The following is a 17,241-nucleotide window of genomic DNA, read 5'->3' as shown; positions in this document are numbered from 1 at the left end:
CCAATAAAAACAAACGCACGCATACACACACACACACACACCCACAACAACGCTTTCTGGGCTTCAGCGGTTTCCGTTCCAGGTGACTCCCATTTCCACAGTGACAGCAGTTTGCTCCGCGACCACAGGCTGGTCCGAGATCCGCCAGCTGACGCAGCAGCAGTTTGCAGGGGGAGACCGACCCTCGAGCCCCCGGTGATCACCACCACCAGCGGCACCATCGCCCTTATTATCGTTTCTGTCGACGATGGAGAAGTTAAAGCGACCCAGCTCCTGACGTCCACCCTGTGGCCGATGAAGGTTCGCGGCGGCGAGGCTGACTGACATGGACGCGAGTGACAACAAGGTGAGAGTTTATTTAACATCATTTTTCTTTTTCTGTTGCTAACATGTTAGCTTGTGGTGTGTGGGGTGGGGTGGGGGGGGAGAGGGAAGGTAACGTTAGTTTTAAGCCGCCGAGGCCCAATTCTCCTTTTGTCGTGAACGTAATATATATAACCACTTCTCTGGTGTTGACTCTATAAACAGCTGTGATACGTACATTACGTTTAGATAAGCTAGTGTGGGGTTATGTAGCACAACAGGGAGCAGCGACACTGTTATTCCATTGGGCTAGTGAGCTAACATTGAAACAGCTAACGGTACCCGCAGCTCAGTGTGAAATACAAAAAACGGACAATGCATTTATTTCCATTGGTTACGTTGCACGTGTGTTTATCCTCTTCTTTAAAAAAACGACATAAGTGTATTTTCATGACAACATTCACGCGAGTTAAACCCTTTAAAAGCGAGTCTGCGCTCAAACGCTAGCTTCCCTCCAGCTAGCTTGCTGGCTCGCTAGCTAGCTGGAGGGAGCTAAGCAGCCCAGCTGTCATGTTGACGGCGCAGCTCGTGTGTTCAGCTTTTTGTGTTTGAATGTGACCGTATGGAAAAAAAAACCTGCCCGGGAAGAGACAGAGGGAGATTCCACCAAGAGGTTTCAATCACGGCAGGAATGTTGAGCCGGAGAAGAGGTGTCGATGGGGCGGAGAGGTTTCATGACCGACACGGGAGGAATGTCTGGTTCTTCTGCATGTATGACATTCCTGCGACGCTGCTCGCCATGCAGGAAGTTCTGCCTGTGCTCGGTTTGTGTCCAGCAACATGTTAAATCGATGAGTCTACACACAGGACGGGCTGCATCAAGACATGTTTTGACTACTCTCAGATTGAAGATTAGTATCTACATGCAGAAGAAGCCAACAACAACAGTTCTGCTGCATGAAAATTATAAGGTCATCTGTGTTTTTGTTATTGTTAATTATTGTCTTTTGTCCTCCATATTTATACAAGTTAGGCTTTTCCAACAGCTATCAGAGAGAATCCTAGTTGAAAATGTTTGCACAAAAATCCCAACAGCATTAAAAACTACCTCCTCATAAATTATCATGAATTTGTGCCAACTCCTCTCAAACCAAACCTCACAGCCTCCATGGAGGTAGGAGTCATTGCAGCACTGTTGTATCAGACTGCAGTATTTTATTTGGTAGTAGGTGTTCCTAATAAACTGCATCTGCATGCTCCTGTACGTATACAGCCCACCCTGCTGCTCTTGTACAGAGGCACAAGTGTATGGTGGTGGTACGTGGAAAGCAACTGGTGTGAAAACGCATGGACAAACAGAGGCTTGTGAGACCAGTAGCCCCCAGTTGAACCTCCCCCCCGAGTTCTGTCATCGCCAGCGGATGCACATCTGGGTTCTGACCTCATTGTCTTTTTCACAATCGCAGCTATTCTCACCGACACAGAGATGCACAAAGACTGATGGTTGAATCAAGAGATTCGTCCTCGGACCGGCACTCGACCCCTTTCTTCAAAAGTCGAGTTTCTAATTAGTCCAATTTCTCCGTTCACAATTCAAGATTCACCATTAGTGTGCGACTGTGCACGTTGCCTCCATGCTGCAGCTTGGTATGTAATTAGCTTATCCTTTAGCACTGTCCCTACTTTATCCTCTCAAACATAATCCTATAACAACAGCCTATCAGCCATACTGTGCCATCGTACAGGTTCAGACCAAACGCTGTGGTGTTAAATCCCCCTGGTGATATCAGTCCAAGCATCTGTTATTAATCTTTCGTAGTTATAAACAATTTTTTTATTTATATTTGTAGTTTATTTTGTAGTGAACTGGCCAAACAGATTCCATGACCTTTTTTTTTTCTTTCTTTTTTTTGGTAGGATGGATTCCTATAGATCACCTAAGGAAAACTGAGGGATCCACCCACAGTCAGTAGCAGTGGGAAACAATAGCTGTCTGTCTGACATCCACTGGCCGCACTGTTCCTCTATTCATGCATCCCGACCACTGTTTCAGAAGTGAGGGGGCGTCTTTGTACTCTAAACCCTGTCACCTTTCCTCATCCTCTGCAGAATAGTAGATTATCTTGAATGGGAACTCTCGCACAGAGCTGCTAACTTGGGGTAGACCAGTGTCAACATGATGTTAAGTGAGGATAACTGAGAGGTGTGAAAGATGCTTCTAGACGGAGAGCAATGTTAACAAAACAAGAAAGTTGTGTTATTTTTCGGTCATGGCAAAAATGTTTGCTTCTAATTATAAATGTCAGTTACTTAAAGTTTCATGACATGATCAACTCTTTGATAATCCCTCTAAACTGAGAAAATGTAGGATTGTCTCATTTCTATATATACTTAACTGTGTCATCAATCCATCCGAAACCTGATCTCTAATCTTTGACCTTCTGTCTTATCTATCATTTGTTTCCCACAACAGTCTGGGTGTTGGCTTGATATGATCAACCTATAAATCTTGACAAGCATAAAACTAGACTGACTAGAAGAAGACCAGCAGTCTGTGCACACTGACTTAATGAGTTCATTATTGTGCCTTTGGGTTTTTGACTGAATTGCTTTAATGATTTTTTGATTGGATATTTTCTGATTCCCCAAAGTTCCATGATACCTTCAAGTCTTTATAAGAGCTTCAGAAAGAGATATACTTTCTGCTCTGACCGGTAACTAGTATTGATTTATTTGATGTGAAGAGTCTTATCATTTTCTGCATTTGGCAAAAAACTGCTTATTGTGGGGAGCAGTTTGAACACTAGATGGTAGATGTCAGGGTCTTCCATCTCTGCTAAGTCCTTCATTTGATAAAACCGTTTATGGCTCCATAACACGTTTGAGCCTGACATTAGTCCCTTGTTGTGTCAGTTAACAGAGTATTTAATGCCTCAAACTAAATCTGTAAATCTACATCTACTATCACCTTACATCACTCGTTTTCAGTGCAGCTACAGTTTAGCAGATTTTACCATTTATAGAATTAGCAATCTCTCCTTTTGGCTTTGAGGTACAGAGTCCCATATCAACATATTAAAATGAAACCGTTTTAATGGCGAAAGTTGTTTTTTGACTTGTGTACTTAACTAAAATCCTTTGTCAGCTGTGTTATATACCTTGTACTTGATAGGTATGTCACTAGACGCTTAAACCAGCTCTAGGCAGACTGTGAACAAACTGGAACAGAATGAGGAAATGCATTTCCCTAAATAAATGAGAGGCTGCACAGCTCTCTTTGTCCCTGTCAGACATTCAGGACCCTCAACATTCTTGGGCTCAGAAAGATTGTGTCATGCTGTTGTAATTTTCAGTGTTTTGAGAGCTGATGTTGGAAAGTTTTGTCTTCAGACCTATTTGGATTTTAAGGCCTATCTGACTTACTTACCTAATTTACAACCCAAACTACAACACCCTACAACTGTCCCATTTGTTAGGTCAGGAATGGCGATTAGATTAATTCAATGCTATGTGTTGTCTCGCATCGATAAAGATATGGAGAAGGCAGAAAAAAGGAAGCAGAGAGTGTTTTGATTTACTTGAGCAACTTTATATCAGCAATTTGACAAATAGGTCTGTGCTCCTTCTCTCATAATGTCAGCTGAGATTGGTTCCAGCCCCCACATGACCCTCAACAGATAAGCAGTGTGACTAATGGATAGATGGATGGATGTTCTGTGCTCCTTGCCGTCGCTCATGGTGTGATCCTAATGGCTGTTCATTTGTCTCTTTGCAGGATGTGAAGCTTTCAGCCGAAGTGGAACCATTCATCCCACAGAAGAAAGGTCTTGAAGGAACCCTGGTCAGCATGAGTCTTTCTGGAGAGGCCGGTGGTGGAGGAGGGAGTGGAGGTATCGGTGGAGGAGGAGGAGGAGGAAGTGGTGGAGGGGTGGAAACCACTCCCATACCAAGCTACCTCATCACCTGCTACCCTTTTGTCCAGGAGAACCAAGCCAACAGGTACTGTTTCTCTATCGGGGGGGGCACTCGCTCTGGTTAAAGATAATAATAGAATGGACAATGCAGAAATTTAGCCATTCCCTGTGGAATTGTGGGAAGTCTGGTGCCCCCATTTTGAACTGCCCAAGAACACCTTCTCTCTTCTGGACCATTCTATTTTCAGCATAACTCTTTGTACTATAATAAGAAGAAGAGAACGCCGTGTCCCTGATGTTGTGCTCCACTAAAGAGATCACAATCACAGCCTTTAGACAGTGTACTGAGTGAGAGCCATTCGATTGCTCTGTTGTTTAAGACTGCTTAATTATGAATGGAAACCTCCCCAGAGTTCCAGAGTTTACACGGAAGCCCAGTTTGTGTTTCCAGTGGCTCTTTCTTTGTCCAGAGTGATCTGCTGTATCCTGCACACATCCGCCCCTTTGTTTCCTTCCCCACAATTTGAATGCAAGGAAATAACCCACTATAGTAAGCCGGCTGTGAAAATATCTTCTGGATCCTTATCGAGAGCTTTCTCCATACTACCCGACACTCCCTAACTCACCAGCCATCACACACATCACGGGCACCGCCTCTGTCTTCCTAAATAAACTTTAATCAAATTTACGGCGCACAAAAAAAGTCTCCCCCGCATTATTGTTGTGTTTTCTAGAAGGAAACAATCTGAAAAGTGTTTTGATTAAGTAACACAAAGTTTTAGAAACCTTTGAACTTTTTTACAATTGGGTATTTGTCAATACAAAGTCTGAATTGACATACAGTGTATATTGAATCTCTTCCTGTCTCAGATAATACAGGCATATAGTGCAGACTTACAGTAATGTATAACAATTGACAGCTTAATACTGTAGTTTTGTATTAAAACAACATGACCTTTATCACAACCTCAACTTATAGTTTTGTTCAGTCTTGTGTATTAATTTTAACTTTTTCCAATCAAGAGCAATTCATTTTTAGAACATCTTTTAAGGGCCACACTTAACGTTAACTTTATCCATGCACATTCCTTCTCGCCCTTGAAACTCATTCTGTTGAGAATGTTTCTGAGCTTGATGTTGCTCCAGATTGGCCTTTTCATAACAATGACTGTGTGAAAAAAAACTACGCAGACCGGCTTGTCTTTTATTTATTATGTCCATTTTTCTTGGAAGGCAAATAATTCCTCATCCTCTTTGGTGTTTGGGCAGTCACCATGATGCCGGTTATGACACATTTAACACGTGTGGGTTCTTTCCACCCTGAACGTCACAGTCTTTATGTCCTGATTTACTGGAGGAGGACAGATAAGGTCAATGTGTTATGGGAGGACACTTTGGATTTGACTTAGACGGCTTCTCAATCGCCCAGCTTCCTCTAATTATTAAAATGCCATTTTCATACAGTCAGCATTTTCAAAGCACAGTATTCAAGAAATCTTTGAGGAAATGAACTTAAAAACTCTACTGTTTCACAGGCAACATCCGATGTATAATGGAGGGGAGCTGCGCTGGCAGCAGCCTAACCCTTCCCCTGGTGGACCGTACCTGGCCTACCCCATCTTGTCCTCCCCCCAGCCTCCTGTATCCAACGAGTATGCTTACTACCAGATTATGCAGGCTCCCTGCCCACCTGTCATGGGCTTCTATCAGCCCTTCCCTGGCACCTACACGGGTCCTGTGCAAACTGGAGTAATCAACCCAGTCTCGGCAGATGTCGGGGAAAGGCCACTAACTCTGGGACCAGCATATGGGATGGCCAGCCAGAGGGGGAGAGGCATGGTCAGATCTAACATTCTCCCAAAGGTACAGAAGGTCCAAGCCTTATTGTGACACTGTCACATGTACGTCATTTGTTTCTTATCATCCTCACCTTATGTCGTCAGTAACCCTGCCTCTTTTTTCTCCCCTGTAGCAACAGTTGGGTGTGTGCCAGGCTGCAAGAGGTCGTCGGCCTCCAACGAGGAATGTAGCTGTGCAGAAGGAGGTGTGCACCTTGGGGCCCGATGGTAGAACCAAGATCGTCATGCTGGTTGATGCAGCACAGCAGACCGGTAAAAACACTGTGGCAACAAGTAAATATGCATTTAAGTGCCTCCTTGTAGGGTGAATTACATTTTTTGACAGAACATTTTATTGCCAGGTTCAGTGTTTTTCTTGAATCCTGCAGCTGAAAGGAAGTTCAGGCGCCAAACATTCATCTTGCAGCTTTACCTTTCTACAATAATTATTCCTGTCAGCGAAGCACAATGCAGCCTAGAGCAGTGTCCGGTCTTACAGGTTGATGATGCCTGTGCTTAAGTTCATGAAAGACCTGGAATGCAGAGTTTCCAGTCAGAATGATTGACATGTGCAGCTCATGATGTAATCTGTGTCATCTCTGCTGCCGAGAAACCAGAGCCTGTGTAAATAGCTTTGGTATTTATGGTTTGATGTCACATGAAAAACATCCTACAGTTAACTCCAGGTCAAAGTCTGTGTTCAATGAGTCTCTGTGGATTAATCTCCAGCACCTATAATTATTTTGAACTCACTTGCATGTTAAGTATTATTCCACTGTGTCACACCATGCAACAAGTTGACCTCAGGTCTAGTTTCTCCTCCTTTGCCCTCAGATTTCCCAGGTGAGGTGTCAGGGCGATGTGCTGCTGAGCGAGCCAGTCCTCTGCTGTGGAAGAACCGAACAAAGAGAAGACGGGCGTCCCATCCAGCTGAAAACTTCAACGAGCTGGGCACCTGTGAGGCAGATATAGACAGTGACAGCGGATACTGTAGCCCCAAACACAACCAGGCCGCAGGGGTAACACAACGACCAGCAGAGCATGCAGCAGCACCTATGGTATGGGAGCTACTTACCATCAGCCCCAGATCTTACACGTCTTGAAGAAATAGTTTTTACCTAATACTCCTGTAAATTAGTTATGCTTCATAACAGAAGCACAAAATAAGAATAGTTGGACAGATATCAAGTCAGGAAGTAGCAAGTACAATGAACGGATCTATAGCTTCAATTACGCAATGTATTTTAGACAAAAACTAAATATGTGGACACTAGTTAAAAGATCAATTTAAATCAAATCCTTTTGCTCACCTCCACGTCACTTATTTGCAAAAAATCTATTAATAATTTAGACGTCATATACATATTTGGAAATGTAAACAAAGCTTCTGCTATGACGTTGCTTTGCTCTTTACAAAGCAAATAGTCATGGATTTGTATGATAGGTGGACTTACCCCAGATTATATCTGTGTGTGTGTCTAAATTTAATTTCCCTTGAGTCACAGCCTGAGCATTTGTCTCTATAATACTTTACTTCATAACAGGCTCTGAAGTAATGATGCTTGATGTAATTTTCACCTGGCAGAAAAACTAGGACATACCACAACACACAAGACTTAATCCTTAAATTAACTTTGCCCTCACATTGTTACTGGCATGTTTAAAATACACGACATTAACTTGTCTAAACCCTTTTGTGTGTCTTACAGGGAGTAGAGGCTGGTGTTATGACATGTAAGTTTGAACAAGGTGTTCCAATCTTTCAAAACCTCATATCCTCACATTATGCTTTCATAGCCATAGTTATCTCATCACTTACAGATTCATTTTTCTTTTACCTGAGAGTTGCTATTGTTCTTTTTATTTGGTAGCAGATACCTGGGTGAATGTAGCCTCTCAGGCGACGCCAAAGTCCTGGGGGGACAGGAACGGCCAGTTTCACAGAGCGGAGCAGAGGAAGAATCCTGAACAGAGAAACTTCTCACAGGTACAGTCGATCCCACTGGAGTAAACACTGAGTAAAAGACTGAAAGTCACAGAGCAAGTCCCCATTCAACTGTGGGGAACAGAGTCCAAATGATGATAGTGGGGTTTGGGATAAGAAACAAAAAAATAAATAAATAGAAAAGTGAACAAGAAGGCACTGAAGTTTAATAGTCAGACTTTTTCCTATTGTGGTTTTGACTTCAAAAACAAGATGTGCAGTATTAGCATACCTTGCTTGCTGAAATTATCATTCTTGTAATTATCTGACAACCCTGAAGATTTTTATAAATGCTAATCATACAGTATATTTAGCATTAATCATTAGCATAGTGTTGTTTTGGTGGCATGTGAAGTTAAAATATTATTACTAATATTACGTCTCACGTCCCTGAAGTTTGAGCAATCCATCAACACTTAAAAAAACATATTCAGTTCATACTTCACTTACATAAAACTACACGTTTCACTCACGCATAGCAGAAAACGATAAGATAAAAATAGGAATATACACAAAGAGTACAAAGCCACTAGGATTTTCTGTGTGTTAGTCTTCTCTTATACAAAGTTGCAGTCACCCGACTCTATGTGCAATGTGCATCAATCAAATACACAGAGGTTGTTGAATAGCAGAATCCTGTCTGACTCCTCTGTTCTCTGCCTTTCAGGATTTCCACAGTGGTTATCCAGGGCGTTTGCCACCCAACCAGTCAGAACAAAGACTGCAGCCAGCCGCGGCCACTGGCACTGAGCTCACTCCAGAGCCCCTCTACTTTGAGGTCAGCGGAGGTTTCTTGTGAATTTCATTTCAATAACTCGATGTTAACATCAGAGGTTTATGTTAGGTTCTCATATATCATATTTTCTACTTTGTCAGGATGAAGATGAGTTTCCAGATCTTCCTTCTGGAGGAGCTGTCAGACGTAGCACCAAACCCGAAGTTGCCCCAGCCCAGATACACACGCAACCCAAACTGCCCAAAAACCTGGTAAGAGAAAGTGCCTCATGAAAAAGTTCTCAGTATAATTACTATTTGCAGAGAAGTGTTGTCACAATACCAAAATTTAGGTTTCGATACCAAGTCATGAATTTCGATACCGATATTTTTTCGATACTATTTGTATAAAAAAAAGAGAGAGTTGCTCGATCTGAGCAGTTGTCTCCAGACTTCTGTAGTAAAAAAAAATATAAATAAAGTGGCAAAAAGCTTGAGTAACTATTTTAAACTACTAGAAGCTTGGAATTATCATTAGTGTCTAGCACTGACAGTACTTGTGTTGACTGCTCCTCTTGGTAACTTCACTGTTACTGCAAATGGGGCCTTTCTGAAATTAGTAGCAAGGTGTGGTGCTCCTGGCATATTGTGATCACTGTGGATGGGATGTTAATATCAGACAGGGAAGTCTAATCATTGACATTTGGGACCTTTAGACCCATACTAAACACTCACTTGTGTCTCTACATGCATCACAGCTGGATAACCTACCAGAAAACTCTCCGATCAACATTGTGCAAACACCAATCCCCATCACCACGTCTGTTCCCAAGAGGGCCAAGAGCCAGAGGAAGAAGGCTCTGGCTGCTGCCCTGGCCACTGCACAGGAGTACTCTGAAATCAGCATGGAACAGAAGAAATTACAGGTATTTACCTGTACAAGTATGTCTGCTGGTCATGAGGGTCGGGTTCACACTTAACAGTCTGACTGTTTCGACCTGCTGATGCATTTCTGTGCCTTGTTTTGTCAGTTCCGCTCCGTCCGTCTTGATCTCCACTTGTATTTGACTGTTTCAAGGTAGTGAACATGTTCTGTCAATTCTCTCCTCGCCTGGCAGGAGGCATTCACCAAAGCAGCCGGGAAGAAGAGTAAAACCTCTGTTGAGCTGGACCTGGGAGACATGCTGGCAGCTTTGGAGAAACATCAGCAGGCTGTGAAGGCCAAACAAATCACCAACACCAAACCACTGTCTTTTACAGGTATTCATAGACTCTGTCAGACATTAACTAGTGGCATGAAATAAAAAACATTTAAAATACTATATCCCTGCATTAATTTACAATAAAGGGATACACTGTCTGTTAAAGTAACTGTGACTTGAAATAGTCTGAGTTACCGGCTAAAAGATGAGCCTCTGTAAACATGGCCACAGTAACACTCTGCTAACTTTGTCGTCCTTTCCTCCAGTTGGAACAACCACTCCATTCCACAGCTCAGGCTTGATCAACTTGCCATCCATGTTGAAGGGTCATCAGCAGCCGTACTCTGCCCCACATAATGCCCTGGATTCCACTGCACCCCGCATCAAGAGGGGGAAGGAGAGGGAGATTCCCAAAGTCAAACGGCCAACAGCCCTGAAGAAGGTTGGTGATTTCAGTTGACGTTCTAGATTTAGGAGAGGTGGGGGGACCATGCTATTTAAGAGTCTTTTTAAGAAGCCTCTCTGTATTTTTACCTTCTGTATTGTCATTCTTTTTTCTAGATCATCTTGAAGGAGCGTGAAGGGAAGAAAGGGAAGACGAGTGTGGAACAAGAGTCCTCAGGACAGGAGGAACATGGAGATGAGTGTATACGTTTTACTGATGATCTTACACAGGAGCCTGCCTCCCAAGAAGGTGAGGCCAATTCACTATCAAGACACTTCGAAGCTATTTATTTTTTTATCCACCCAAACAGTTTCTTATTACTTCTGGTCTGTTGTCTTTCCCACAGAGAACGGTCTGAGTGTGCCCAGTGATGCGTCCCTTTCCCCAGCCAGCCAGAACTCTCCGTACAGCATCACTCCGGTGTCCCAGGGTTCTCCTGCCAGCTCTGGCATCGGGAGTCCCATGGCTTCCAACGCGATCACCAAGATCCACAGCCGACGTTTCAGAGAGTAAGTTCACACTCTCATCCCACACGGAGTGAGAAACGAGTCCTGGAACAGGAAAGACCTTTCGTAGGAATCCCTGGCATTAGAAAGTCTGAAAAATCCAGAATGTGGTGGCAAAAAAAGGGTTTGAGAAGCAAATATTTGTCCCACTCAAAAACTCACAGATCCGTGGCTGTGGGTAGCGTACACTGAGAGTTAACTGGTGTTTTTAAGGGCGGAACTGTACAATAAAGAATTGTCGCAGAGGACAAGGATGCCTAGCACACTGTCCCTTCTCAGCAAAAATGTATGCGAGTGGTCACAAACACAGCTTTGTCCTTGTGTGTCCTCTGCTGTCGGCCTTTTGTCCCAGCCCACCCCTCTCGAACGGATTTAGCATTTAAAACCTCCAAAAAGCCTCAGTAGCCAAACTCCCCCCCCCCCCCCTCAGCTCTGACCAGCCTGATGCTCTTTCCTCAGACCACTCTGTCAACCTTGTGAAAGATTATTCATTTACTACAAAGTTAGTAGAACAATGTGTTCATGAATATTTGTCTAAACATGCAGGGAAAGTAATTTTAAGGAAGTCAACAATCATCGTAATAGTGGTTGTCATTTTCAATTACTTGTTTGGTCTTTGAAGCTTTAGAAACTTTCTCACCGGCTTGTTTTGATGAGCCCACACTCCCAAAACCTAAAACTTAATGTAGATGAAAATTAACAAATCACGATTGTGGGAGCAACAAATACACATTACGCTCAGTGTTCCCTGATTAATCACTTACACTGTGTGGCCGCCTGTCACAACATGTTTTAAATACCTCCATGATTTATTGTCCTGTGTCCTCACGTCTTATTTTCTCCACAGGTACTGTAACCAGGTTCTGAGTAAGGAGATCGACGAGAGCGTGACGATGCTGCTACAGGAGCTGGTTCGCTTCCAGGAGCGGATCTACCAGAACGATCCCACCAAGGCCAAGTCCAAACGCCGCCTGGTCATGGGTCTCAGAGAGGTCACCAAGCACATGAAGCTGCAGAAGATTAAATGTGTCATCATCTCTCCGAACTGTGAAAAGATCCAGGCCAAAGGTGAAGAATGTCACAAACCCGTCTCCTGCACCAGCTTCAAATTATGGATCAGATTGTCTCACTGTGCTGTGAACATGTTTAAAGCTGCAGAGAAGTTTCACCTAAATCTGCAGCTTCCCTTGACTTGTTTCTTGAGCGAGTCGCAGCAGCTTGTTCAGCATTCCAGCTTCATCAGTCACACATTAATAGATGCCAGGTTCTGCAGCCCTCTATCCCATTTTAGAAATGTCCAAAGCAGCAGGATTTCACTCCCTGTCAGAGTCATTCCTCTTCTGTCCTTTTATACATTGGTTTTCTTGTATTTGATTCAATTGAGTAATACTAATTATTTCCTGTGTTTCAGGTGGTCTGGACGAAGCCTTGTACAATGTGATTGCCATGGCTCGGGAGCAGGAGATCCCATTTGTTTTTGCCCTGGGCAGAAAAGCTCTCGGTCGCTGCGTCAACAAACTAGTGCCTGTCAGTGTTGTCGGCATTTTCAACTATTCGGGAGCCGAGGTAACTCACTGCCAGCCAATAAAAGTAAAGTTTTTATAAATTGCTTCTATCCATCCACTCACCCACCCACCTAATCACTCACCCGTACATCTGTCTGATGCACTAATCTACATATCACATACAATATAGAGCTGTAGGGACCTTGGAGCAGCTTGTGTTTCTTATTTATTAACTACACCAAGGAGATTGTTTTCCCTGTATGACATTGACATTTTCACTTGAGTAAATACATCAGACTTTTACAGTTTCCGTTTTTTTCTTTGTGCCTCTTTGTAACTCGATCAATCCCTCCACCTCCTTCAGGGTCTCTTCAACCGCTTGGTGTCTCTGACAGAAGAAGCCAGGAAGGCCTATAAGGACATGGTGTCTGCTCTGGAGCAGGAGCAGGCCGAGGAGGCGCTGAAAAACGACAAGAAAGTCCCTCACCACATGGGGCACTCCCGTAACCACTCTGCTGCTTCTGCAATCTCCTTCTGCTCCATCTTCTCCGAGCCAATCTCAGAAGTCAATGAGAAGGAGTATGGTAAGAACACCCATTTCTGTCTCTCTGCTTTTCATCTTTGTCATAGTTCTTAAGGGGTATCTTTAATCAGAATTATTCCAATTATTTACTTAATAAAAAGTGTAAGGATTGGATTGTGTGTCTTGTGCCTTAAAACTAAACCAGAAGTCCAAACTGCAATGTCTAGTTGGGACCTCTGGTTTAGTTTGAATCTTTATTAGATTTTGTCATTTCTTTTATACAAAACCTTTGTCTGAGAAGTAACTAGCAACTACATATGTCAATATAATGTGTGTAAAAAGCTCATCCCTCTGACATGTAGCAGATTAGAAGGTATGAAGTAGCATGGAATGGAAATAAGTGTAATTTCTTCCAAATTGCACTAATTTACAGAATCTGAATTAATGTACTTTGCTTCGACCCCTGATTGTTATTTAGCTGAGATAAGAAAATTGAGCCTAACAAATGTTTTCATTTCACCAGAGACCAACTGGAGGAGTATTGTGGAGACTGCAGATGCTCCGGAGCCTGATGAGGCTGAGCAGAGTCGCCCTGCACCTCCCACAGTCGCCCAGAAGGAGAGTGAGCCGCTGGCAGCCCCCACCATCACAGCTCCGTCTGCCTCCACCGCTCCCCAGTCCAGGGCAGGGCCTATGACGCAGGGTAGTGGTGAGAAGGATGAGGTGCGGGTGGACGATCGGCTGGAGCTGGCCTCACAGCAGAGCACAGAAACTGGCTCGTTGGATGGAAGCTGCAGGGGTCCGCTGAACTCCTCCATCACCTCCACCACTTCCACCCTCGTCCCCGGGATGCTGGAAGAGGCAGAGGAGGAGGAAGAGGAGGAGGAGGACTACACCCCTGAACCTATTTCTGTGGAGGTGCCCACCCTCAGCAGCCGCATCGAATCCTGGGTGTCAAAGACCCTGGAAAACCTGCAGCTGGGGAAGAGCCAGGAAAGTACGGAGGACGAGGAGGAAGAAGATGAGGAGGAAGAAGAGGAGGAGGAGAGAGGGCAGAGTGAGGATGAGGAGGACCTTGACTCAGCAGACATCACAGAGACGACGTCGGAGGAGGACCAAGAGCAAGTGGAGGCTAAAAAGGTCACCGGCTGAAACCACTTATCCTCCTCCTCCTCCTCCTCCTCCTCACATACAGTCATCCGCTCTGTCCTCTGGCTCTCACCCACCCCTCTTCACAGCCACCAGCAGCTTCTCTCCTCTGTCTCTAACCCCTGACACTAGACATAATCTCAGGTATCCAACCAACTGACCAACACTCACACGCAGCCCGTTAACGTGTCCGAGGAACCGACCAACCTACAAACACACAGGCTCGCAGACCAACCAACAGCCAACCCATTATGAAGGATAGTAGTGACATGTATTCTGCCCACAACCTGCTACACTTGAAATCAGAGGGAAGCTTTTGATTCTCCTCCTCTTTAACTGAACTCTTTTAGAGCCGAGGACTCTTCTGGGAGCAAGTGATGAGCGCTTAAAGAAATGTTGCTGTCAGTAGCTCACAGAGAAGGAAGGTTGGAACCTCTTCGCTCCCATCTTACTTTACACAGAGCCCAGGAAGGTTTACAGCTCTGCAAGTATTAGTGTGTGTGTGCGTGGATGCGTGTATGTGTTTACAGACACATGTAGTTTGCATTTATTTTGCTGTGTTTATTAGTTTTATTTATGTAAATAACATGCGTTTTTCTCACCTCACCGAGGTCAGGAGAGACGTGCATTTCTTACGCTACATCCATATCACTACATTTTGGTTTGAAACTCATCCCTGCTACAGATCCACCTCACATCCACACTGTTCCGGTATTTGAGGGGAAACAATGACATAGACCGCTTATGCTGATTGGATCTTTCCGGCCACGACGTAACTTTGCTGATTCGTCGGGCTCCCATCACATGACCTGACCCACTTCTAGAAGAAAACAAGCGGCACTAGCCTTGATTATCAGTGTAGAACCACAACATGGGTAATGAATTACATGTTAACTGTTGTGTTTGCTAACAGCTGTTGTGAAGTTACATTCTTCATTTTACAATGTCCTAAATTCCTGATTACTCTGGCGGGTGCGTGCCCAGTGTGTGTGAGTGGTGACGTGATGTGCGTTTTCAGGCATGTTAGTATGAACAGGGATTCAAACTGTTTCTAGAGCCAAAAGGCTTTTTGTGGACAGATCGTTTTAGCTTGAAAACACCATTTTCCTACCTAAACGTTGTCGTATGGATGTAGCTCGTATCCCTGCTGGGTTGGTTTTTACTTTTCCTCGCAGAACATCACAGTGTCAGGGGTTCTGTCTTTCTACCAAAACCACTCCCACCCATCAGTCTTCTGAGAGTGTTTTCCTTTTTTTGTTTTTCTTAACATTCAAATTAATTTGTTTTCCGTTCTGTATTCAGATGATTCAAATGACGTAACTTCCAAGAAGCGAAACAAGCTTTGTGTGTATATAACCTCGTCTCGGTGGTTCTACTGCGGTGTGTAATGGTGTGTCATTGATTTGTGAAGCTGTTTGGGGTTTGTGTCCTCGGACTGGGATTGACCTCAGTTCCCATGTGCTGCCTGTGCTTCATAAAAAAAGAAAAAGCTCCTCCTCTTCTCCGTGGTGGTGTTTGTTCTCTGATTGGGGCGGAGCTCTCCAGCTGTGTCTCACCAGCCTCACCTGATTCATCACTGGTGGCAAGTTTAGTGTTGAGCACTGTCGCCTCCCAGCAACAAGGTTCTGCCCAGTTTGACCTCCCTGTGTGGGGTTTGCATGTGGGTGTACGCTGCCTCCTGCTCAGTGTCGGATGGGATTGGCTCCTCCTGCGACCCTTAAGGGACAAATTGATATTTTTAAGTTAAAGTAAACAGTTTGTATTTAAGTTACTCACTGGAGTCATTAACAGCAATATTTTAAGTACTGGGCTAAACAAACAAACAAACACTTAAATCAAATTAACCTAATGGACAAGCTTGTGTTTACTCGTCTTAATGAAGTTTACAAGTGCCAAAGCCTGTAAAGAAAAAAAAACATCTGACTTGTTTGGTTTGAAGTGAATCGTTGTAGAGCTCAGACCCGACTGCAGCCTCCAGTTTAAAGTAACATCACCACAGCTGAGACGCTCTCTCCTCCGGGTCAGAGTCAAACCAGTCCCCCCACAGTCATGCACATGCTAACGATAAACCCTTGTAAATAAAAGTGTACAAAAGAGACTTTGATTTTGCATTGTATCAACAAAAAACAAACAAAAAAAACGACAGTCGTCCTGTTCTTAAAGCCATTTGATAGTTAGAACATTTTAACAGTTGGAATCCAATTTGATTAAAAAAGGTATTTGACAGTGAATCATGGTGAGATCTCTGCCTGTCTATGATGGTGCGCCTTGTGTATGCAGTGTGTCGGGCTGTATGCAATGTGAAGCCTGAGATAGGAGATGTCCTGAATGTCTTACTGATGAAAGTATTTCTGGTTTGATTCAAGGTACGCTGTGTGTGTGTAGGCTTTTTGTTGCCATGACTTCCATCACAGTGTTTGAAGTATGTTAATTGACAGCAAGTGTGTATTTTGCACTATGTAAATATAGTACTGGTTTAAGGTCTTGTAACTAATGTGAACAACAAAAACGGACAACAACAAAAAAAAAAACGGTTCGATGAAGTACTTTTTTCAGCGTGTTCCTCGTCTTTATATGGATATTTAAGGCCGTCTCCTTCAGACTGTACATCACTAGCATCATTGTTAGAGGCTGTTTCCCATAATCCTGTTATCGCTCTTAATCTATATGAACAGGTGATTAACATCATTAAAATGTCTGTTTAAATACATCATTGGTTTGTTGCCTCATGCTTTGTTCACCCGGGAGTTTCATCATGTACAGAAATTAGTTTTCACTGAAGCACCTAAAGTAGTTTGTCTCATTTCAATGTGAGGGTTTGAAGCTGTTCGTTTGTCTATGAGAGTAAATTGACTATTTTCTGTTTTGGACCTTTTACGAAATAAAATTAGATTTAGTAATTAGATCAAATCACGCTTAGCTCCAAGAAAATGTAAGGGCATAAATATGTTTTCTAGTATTTTATTGACAAAACTAGAATGGTACAGTCCCCTTTAAAACAAGTCAAGCTTTAACTCGAGATCCATGAATTATCATAAAATTAGGGGAAAACATCAACAAAACAAAATTTACAAAAGCATCTAGATCCGACTCCTTTTCTGGATCCTCACCAAAATGTAAAGGCTTCTTCCCTGACCCACACTGCATTTTACTACCAA

The 17,241-nt window shown here is 43.5% G+C and overlaps 1 protein-coding gene across 9 annotated transcripts; it reads left to right on the top strand.

Annotated features, from left to right (window-relative positions):
• The first annotated feature begins 61 nt into the window (after window positions 1-61).
• On the top strand, window positions 62-16,793 carry secisbp2l (SECIS binding protein 2-like). Of its 9 annotated transcripts, XM_053423788.1 has the most exons (20): window positions 62-346; window positions 1,770-1,950; window positions 2,221-2,358; window positions 4,079-4,302; window positions 5,753-6,080; window positions 6,190-6,349; window positions 6,890-7,113; window positions 7,765-7,789; window positions 7,927-8,042; window positions 8,707-8,817; window positions 8,916-9,026; window positions 9,512-9,679; window positions 9,872-10,013; window positions 10,222-10,397; window positions 10,517-10,649; window positions 10,747-10,909; window positions 11,754-11,974; window positions 12,318-12,496; window positions 12,776-12,995; window positions 13,458-16,793. In XM_053423788.1, the coding sequence occupies exons 4-20, from the start codon at window positions 4,151-4,153 to the stop codon at window positions 14,084-14,086; spliced, it is 3,258 nt and encodes a 1,085-aa protein (XP_053279763.1). In that variant the 5' UTR covers window positions 62-346; window positions 1,770-1,950; window positions 2,221-2,358; window positions 4,079-4,150; the 3' UTR covers window positions 14,087-16,793. The 9 variants fall into 9 exon arrangements, with proteins under 9 accessions (XP_053279763.1, XP_053279756.1, XP_053279739.1 ...); XM_053423781.1 differs by lacking the exon at window positions 1,770-1,950; XM_053423764.1 differs by lacking the exons at window positions 1,770-1,950; window positions 2,221-2,358 and having other exon boundaries at window positions 6,190-6,328; window positions 7,930-8,042.
• The last annotated feature ends 448 nt before the right edge of the window (window positions 16,794-17,241 follow it).

This window comes from Pleuronectes platessa, chromosome 1 (assembly GCF_947347685.1).
Source record: "Pleuronectes platessa chromosome 1, fPlePla1.1, whole genome shotgun sequence".
Taxonomy (NCBI): domain Eukaryota; kingdom Metazoa; phylum Chordata; class Actinopteri; order Pleuronectiformes; family Pleuronectidae; genus Pleuronectes; species Pleuronectes platessa.
The sequence above is the reverse complement of the archived record's forward strand: the minus strand, read 5'-3'. Positions and strand labels throughout refer to the sequence as shown.